Source organism: Anas platyrhynchos, chromosome 16 (assembly GCF_047663525.1).
Source record: "Anas platyrhynchos isolate ZD024472 breed Pekin duck chromosome 16, IASCAAS_PekinDuck_T2T, whole genome shotgun sequence".
Classification (NCBI taxonomy): Eukaryota; Metazoa; Chordata; class Aves; order Anseriformes; family Anatidae; genus Anas; species Anas platyrhynchos.
The window spans coordinates 6,807,767-6,815,000 of NC_092602.1; the positions used below are offsets into that span (position 1 = coordinate 6,807,767).

The 7,234-nt window shown below is 53.3% G+C and overlaps 1 protein-coding gene across 8 annotated transcripts in view; it reads left to right on the forward strand.

Annotated features, from left to right (window-relative positions):
* The window catches only part of TBX5 (T-box transcription factor 5), a 127,218-nt gene that overhangs the window by 87,681 nt on the left and 32,303 nt on the right, over positions 1 to 7,234 (forward strand). For 5 of the 8 annotated variants that reach the window (XM_027470061.3, XM_072024321.1, XM_038187434.2 and 2 more), the window contains exons 2-3: positions 3,914 to 4,089; positions 5,080 to 5,174. In XM_027470061.3, the coding sequence (XP_027325862.1) occupies positions 3,943 to 4,089; positions 5,080 to 5,174 (242 nt within the window). In that variant the 5' untranslated portion in view covers positions 3,914 to 3,942. Of the gene's footprint in view, positions 1 to 1,124; positions 1,435 to 1,859; positions 1,884 to 3,713; positions 3,807 to 3,913; positions 4,090 to 5,079; positions 5,175 to 7,234 lie in introns of those variants that run through there. The other 3 variants (XM_027470059.3, XM_038187437.2, XM_027470060.3) reach the window with 3 other exon arrangements.

The following is a 7,234-nucleotide window of genomic DNA, read 5'->3' on the forward strand; positions in this document are numbered from 1 at the left end:
ATGCGACAGGGAGGCTGTTTACCCTGCGCTGACCTATTCAACTTTACCCTCAAAATAATACATTAAAAAAAAAAAAGAGAGAGAGAGAGAGAGCGAGGAGGGAGAGAAGGAAGATGCAGATAAAGCCACATCCCCGCTCCTTGCTGACGGCTTGATTATTTGAGCACAGCGGAGGCTCCGGGGGCTGCGGCCCTCGGCCGGGCAACGGGGCGAGGAAGAGGATGGAGAGGGGCTGGAGGGGGTGTAAAGCTCAAGGGGTCCCCCTTCGGCTGTGTTTTAGCCCCACTTCTCTGTATTTCATCCCTTTGGCCAGGTTAGGAGAGTCCTTTCAGAGGGGATCTCCCCCCCATACACATAAAAAAAATATAATAATTAAAAAAAAAGGGCCTCTGTGAGCAAAGCTGGAGATGGGTGCAAATCCACACCTCCAGGCTGCCTTTGAGGGCAGGGGGGGCCGGGGGTGGTGTGAGGTTAGCAGAGCCAGCGATTTATTTAAAGGGGTGAGGGAGGAGAAGGGGGGTGGATGGTTGGGGGGAGTAGGGGGGGAATATTCCCAGGCGCTGAATTTTCTCTTTGGTTGGGAGAGATGGATGGAGGAGGGAGGGAGGGAGAGGAGGTAAGGCAGAGGGGGAGGGCTGCTGGGGAGTTTGGCGATTGTCTTTGTGCCTTGTTCTTGTTTGCCGGCCAGAAAAATAGGCTGGAAAAAAAAAAGGAGCTTTGGGGGGGAGGGGGCGGAGGGGAGGGCTTGGGGGGGGGGGGGAAGGAAGAGCGAGTCTCTCCGGAGCAGGCTCCCAGCTGGTTGGCCAGCGGGGCCCGGCACTTGGCGAGCGGAGCTGGACGAGCCCGCGGCACCTCCGCGCTCCGCGCAGCGCCCCGCAGCCCAGCGCGCCCGGCTCCGCGCAGCCCCTGCCCGCCCGCCCGGAACTTTCGGCAATTTGCTTTTTTAAAAATTATTTATTTTTTAAAGGAGGGTGCTCTTTTTCCTCTCTTTCGTCCCCTCCCTCTTTTTTTTTTTTTTTTTTTTCTTAAATTATTAGTATATTTTTTTCATTATTATTGCTATTTTGAGGAGGGGGAGTAGGAAGAGTGGGGTGGGGAAAACTGTCTTCCAGAGCAGGCTGAGAAAAGGGGTGGGGGTGGGGGCTTTATCTTGGTCTCAGGATCCTTTCTAGTGCGTCTGACAACCTGGAAGTGTTTGGAGAGAGCAGGAGAGAGAGAGAGAGAGAGAGAGAGGCAAGCAGGCAAGCAGCTTGCGTTGGATAGATCTTTTTCTTCCAGGCTGGGTTTTCACATGCTGATCCGCAAATAAATAAATAAAAGGAAATATGCACACGAGAAGCCTGATCCCATTGTAATTTCCATTGCCAAGGGGGAAAATATACACACACATATATATATGGAGATGCATTGATTGCATGGAATTCAACAAGCAAGGTAACAGCTCTTCCATTGCCATGTATGTCCGTCGGTGTCTGTAATATGTGTGTGTGCGTGCGTGTGTGACCGGGAGAGAGCGAAAGTGCCTGGCTGGGGTCATTGTTGTACACAAATTGTCTGTGCCGAGCCTGCAAGGCCCCGGGAGCCGCGGGGTGCAGGGGGGGCCGCTCTCTGCAGGGCTCCCGGGGCTGGCTGGGGGGCCTGGGGGGGCCGCTGCGTGCGGGGCGAAGCGAGCACAGGCTGGAACAAAAGGCTTAGGGTGTTTTTTTTTTTCCTTTTTTTTTTTTTTTCTCTTTATTGCAAACCCACTTGGTGCTACTTTAGCAAAGCGAGATGCATTTTTCATACAGCCGCCGCGGCCTGGTTCTGTCAAGCTCCATTTCTTCTCAGAAGCTCTTTAAAGGGGAAAAAATTAGAAGCTGCGGCTCGCCAATTGCTCCGAGTTGGTGGGTTATTTTTTTGACCCCCCCCCGCTCCCTCCTCAATTATTATTATTTTTTAAAAAATGTGTTTAATTATGCCTGGACCCACCGGCATGCGGAGCGCTCTGCGGAGGCTCGCTGGAGCCGGGCTCCCCATAGCTGGGTCCCTCTTTGTTTTAATAAAACATGCTTTTTTTTTCCATCGCCCTCCCCAGAACTTTGCCGGCTCGGGGTGGGGGGGCAATAAGGGATTGGAACTGGAGGGAAATCGATTAAAAATGAGTCGCTGGGATTTCCGAAGCTGCAGCAGGGGAAAAAAAAATAAAAAGGGAAAAGAAAAAGAGGAAAAAATGAAAGAAAAAGGAAAAAAAAAAAAAAAAAACAGCTCGGGAAAAGAGGAGGAGGGGAAGAGAAAAGCCTTACATGGTCTCTGTCTCGGGAGCTTCGGGGCTGCCCCGGAACCCGTGGGATCTGCCCGGCCCCGGGCCCGGCTCCCGCTGCCGGCCGCGCACTTTGCGCGCACTTTGCGCGGTTTTGCCTCGCCCCGCAGCCCCCGAGCGCAGCCCGCCTGCCTGGGGCGTTGTGGGAAAAGAGCGTTGGGAAGGGAGGGAGGGGGGCACGGCCGGTCCTGGGAATGATCTTTAGCTCCAGAGGTGTGGACCCAGAGTCCCTTCGCTTTTTGTCCTTTTAAATTATATATACTGCATGTATAAATTGCCCACCACTAGCAAGGAAGATCATTCCCCCCCCCCTCCCCAATTTTCCTCTACATTTAAAGGAGAATTGCCTTTTTATTTTATTTTATTTATTTATTTTTCTTTTAAAGGCGTTTACGTATTGTTGCATGGAGAAGGAGAACTCATTTCAGACCATTCTCATGTACTTAAAAACAATATTGTCTCCATATGCTTGGCCTTTCAAAATTGAATCCTCTTCTTTGAAACATGCGAGAGATTTTTTTTTAAGCTGCTAAAACTCTAAACCCCTTAAGAACAAAAACCTAACAGATAATTCAATCGCTTTTATCTTTTTTTTTTTTTCCTCCTGCTTTGAAACTTTTACCATTCCTGATGGAGCCCTTAAAGCTCCATCAAAATACTGCCTTTAAAACTCGCCGTTGTTACTCGCATCGGATGTAAGCCGTATTTTTTAAGCTCGGTTTTCTCTGCTGGTGCAGTTTTACTCGCGTTAGGGCTTCGCTCGCTTCAGCCCCAAGAGTAACCCCGTCCCCAAGCCTGTACGCAGGTTACCTTGCACTATATCTAGGCCGATGGATTTACTTGCACTTTTATTTTCCAGTCGTCTCGTCCATCCGATGCTGCTTGTCTTGCAACCGTTCGGGCGGGGGGTGTTGGGTTTTGGGGGTGAATAAATAGCTTTATTTTTGCAGAAAGGTCGCGCTTCGCAGGGGTGCAGAGAGTTGGATTTTCGTAGAAAATGGGGTTACACAAACGGCATCACTTTTCGGAGGCATTTGCCTGGTGGCAACCAAGCGGTGCGGACTCCCACCTCCCTGGGAGGACCGGGGAGGCTTGGAGCCTCCTCGGCCTCAGCGAGCCCGGCCTCGGCCCGGGGACTAGGAGGCTCTCAGGGCCGGGGGGAGGCTCTGCCACCCCCCCCCGGGGGGACACCCCATTTGTTCTGTCACTCGTGCCATGAGTCCCTCGGTCCCCGGCCAGGTGCCCCCACGCAGCCCCCCGGTGCGCTCTGCCATCGGGCTGCGGGAGAGAGGCTGTTTACCTTTTTCCAAAAGATGCATTTAATAATACCGCCTCCCCTCTCCCCCTCCCCCCCCCCCCCCCAAATCCTATCATCCCTTGCGGGCTGCGATAATAAATAAAAGTCTTTATTTCTCCCTCTCCCAAAGTTAAAGGGCCTCGTTCCCTTCCCCGGGTGGCTGGAAGTGAGTTGCGGGTTCGCCCACCAGCCCCGCCAGCGCCGGGCTCTGTGCGTGTGAATTTCTCTATTTTTATATATATATATATATTTTATTAAACGTCAGCCTTGACTTCTGCGTCTCTTATCTCTGCTCTCTCCCCGATGTGTGCCTGCAGTGGGGGATTCGGCGAAGGAAGCTCGTAACATGGCGGATAGCGAGGAAGGCTTTGGGCTCCCCACCACGCCGGCTGACTCGGAGGCCAAGGAGCTGCAGGCTGACGCCAAGCAGGACACGCAGCTGGGGGCCCCCAGCAAGCCCCCCACCTCTCCCCAGGCAGCCTTCACCCAGCAGGTAAGGATCCGGCCTCAGCCGGCCTCCCCTTTGCTTTTTATTTTTCCCCTTTCTTCGCATTTTTCCCCCCAGCTCTGGGCAGCGAGGAGTCCTTTTAGGCCCCACGGAAGAGAAAATTCCCACCTGGTTGTCAGAAATGTATTTTTTTTTCCCCCTGCTTTGCCATTATCCGGGGCCGTGGTCAGGCGCTGAGCGAATGGTGAACGTGTCCGTGGGGTGCGTGGGGGGGGGCACGGGAGGAAAACCCACCCGAAACATGCACGGCTCCTGCACTGACACGCACGGTCCCACACGTCCACACCTGGGTGTGCAAATGCCCCCTGAGGCCGTGTGCACGGATTTCTACGTGCCCACAGACTCCCGTGCCTCTCAGCGTGACATTTACACGCCGACGAGCTCCCACCCCACGGCCGGGCGTGCGCTTACACTGCTCTGCCCGCACCCACGCACCCGAGTGGGGGGTCACGCATGGGCACCCCCGCAGCCACCAGGGGCCAGGCACCCCTGGCGGTCCCCTTCGCACCCCCCCCACAAGCCCTCGCCCCCCCGGGGCTCTGCGTGGTGCTGGGACACGCGTGGGCTCCCCCGGGGGCACACCAGCTGCTGCTCCCCGCATTGCCAAGGCGGGGGTTGGGGAACCGGGGGGGGGGGGGAGAGGGATTTCCCCACCGAGCTTGCCCCCGTGTTCCTCGTGGGTAAATCCTCACGGGGAGACCTCACGCTCGGTGCCTGCTCGGCCTTCGGCCTCGCTTTTTATTTGGGGGGGAAATGTGCTTGGTTTAGGGTGGGGGGAGAGCAGCCGGGTATTGCTCGCGGCGCACTGAGGATCCTACCCAGGGCTCCCCTTGCTCAGCACCACCGGGGTCCGGCCTGGGACCCCCCCACCAGCCTCCTCCCGGCTCTGCAAACCGAGCTCCGGCTTCTCCCCGGGGTTTGGGGGCTCCGAGGCTCCCCGGGCGGGTAACCCGGCTCTGCTTCCCTCCCTTGCAGGGCATGGAAGGAATCAAAGTGTTTTTGCATGAGCGGGAGCTGTGGCTGAAATTTCACGAAGTGGGGACGGAGATGATCATAACAAAGGCTGGAAGGTAAGAGACGAGCATCCAGCAAGCCCCTCGCCCCCTTTTTGGGGCCGTGGGGCCGGATCCTCCTTGGTTCACGCGTGTTTGTGGGAATCGCTTTGCTCTGGGCTGCCCCTCCGGGCCTCCCCACGCGTGTTCGCGTGTTCTGTGGATGCCCAGCCGCTGCTTCCCCGAGCCCCGGGGATGTTCGTGTCTCCTGTGGGAGAGGCCACGGGGGAGTGTCGCAGCCCGCACAGCATTGCCCGGGCTGCTCGGCTCTGCCCCGGCACTGCCGGGCCCTCCCTGCGAGGATATATTGAGGAGAAATTGTTTCTTCTGGCTCTTTTCTTAACCAGAACAGTTGGATCGTTAATCCCAATTTCAGGCCTTTGGAAGCTTTCCAGGCAAGCGCGAGTTGCAACCACTTGGCCAAGAGCTAACCTTGTTTAGAGCAGCTCGCGGGGCGATTTTGTTATTATTATTAATTATTATTATTATTATTTTTTAATTAAAGGAGCAGCCCCGTCCTTCTGCGATTTTGTAATGCCTTCCGCTGTTTCCCGAGGCTCCTTATTTATTGTGTGCTCATTGGGGAGAATAGAACCAGAACACCCACGCCACCCCATTTAAAAGTCGATGTGGTCTGAAGCTCCTGTTTATGTACTGATAGCGCTGCTGTTTAGATGCAGAGATAGACGTGCCCGCAAATAAATAGCACGCGTATCTAGCTGCGGCCAGATCCACATTTCTATACGTGTGTGTTTGTCTGCGTGGGTGTGTAGAAAAATATACAGCCTCGCAAACCCAACTTTATTGGGACTGGGCGTAATCGATTCCATGAGTGGCTGAGTAAACCTGATCCGCAGATATATTTATATGTGTACGCGAATATATTTGAGGCGATTTAACATTATCCCTAATATTGACGTCCTGGAGGGCTGTTAAACGGAGTACCTAAGGCAGAGACCCAGGGGCAGCTTCTCCGGTCCCATCAGCAAGCTCCTGTCGCGGGGCTCTTCTTGTCGCGATGTTATATTCAGCGACTTACCTGCTGCTGCCTCGGCACAGAAATAGATTTAAAAACAGCTTTAGATTGCGAGGGCACAACAAACCACGCGGAGCCAAACTTTCATTTTGCTCTGTCATCTGGTAGTTGTTGTGGTCTTCCAAAATTTGCCTGAAGAGGGAGGGGAAAAAAAAAAAAAAGAGCCGGCTGCATAAAGTTTTGCAAATAGATTTGTCTCACGGCTCGCCTTGCCTTTGAAGCTCTCTGCAAGCTGAAAATGGCGATTTTTAAAGGAAAAACGGCGGTGACAGAGCTGGGGACAGCCGGTGGCTCGGCGCCGGCTCCGCTCAGGGGTGCGGGGACTTCGCGAAAAAGCAGTTTATTTTTCCCAAAAAGCAGCTCACGAAGGGAGACAGACACGAACCACCTTGCAGAAATTTCAAACAAATATCTCCACGGCTAGAAACCTCGTCCGGAGAGCAATAAAACAGACATTTACTGCTCGGGGTCTTTAGGGGAGAGCACACGCTTCACCAGGGCAGATATGGGCTAGTTTCACTTATTTATATAATTCCTTCTGTTTATTGTTGGAGAAGTCCGGGATCTTGCTGGTCAGGTGTTTTCGATGGAGTTACAGATTGTCGTTCAGGTGGAGTTTGGTTTCTTCGCCCTCAAAACGTTAAGGCCCCCACTTTGTCCATTATTGCCCTTTTTTCTCCCCCTTCGGCTTTTTACTGTGAATTTAAAAAACAGCCCAGATGCCCTATCGCAGAGATAAGAGCCCAAGGCTTGGAGAGGAGTGCAGTATTTTTAGAGGTGTGGGGTTTTTTGTTTATGCGTGGTTTAAGTCAAGGGATACGTTTTCATCTGCTTTATTTTTAAATATTTGGAAAGCTCAAACTAAAATAACATCGGTGTTTTAAGTCTCTGCCTCGCAGTAATGGAAAATATTTCGAAAAGCCCCTGTCTTCAGTGTGTATCTGAATGTTTCCAAGTATTTGTCAGGTGTGTTTGCTGATGTCTTTGTATGCGCACAGATTCGGCGTTACACCTGAGCGCCTGTATTTTTTCCACATCTGAA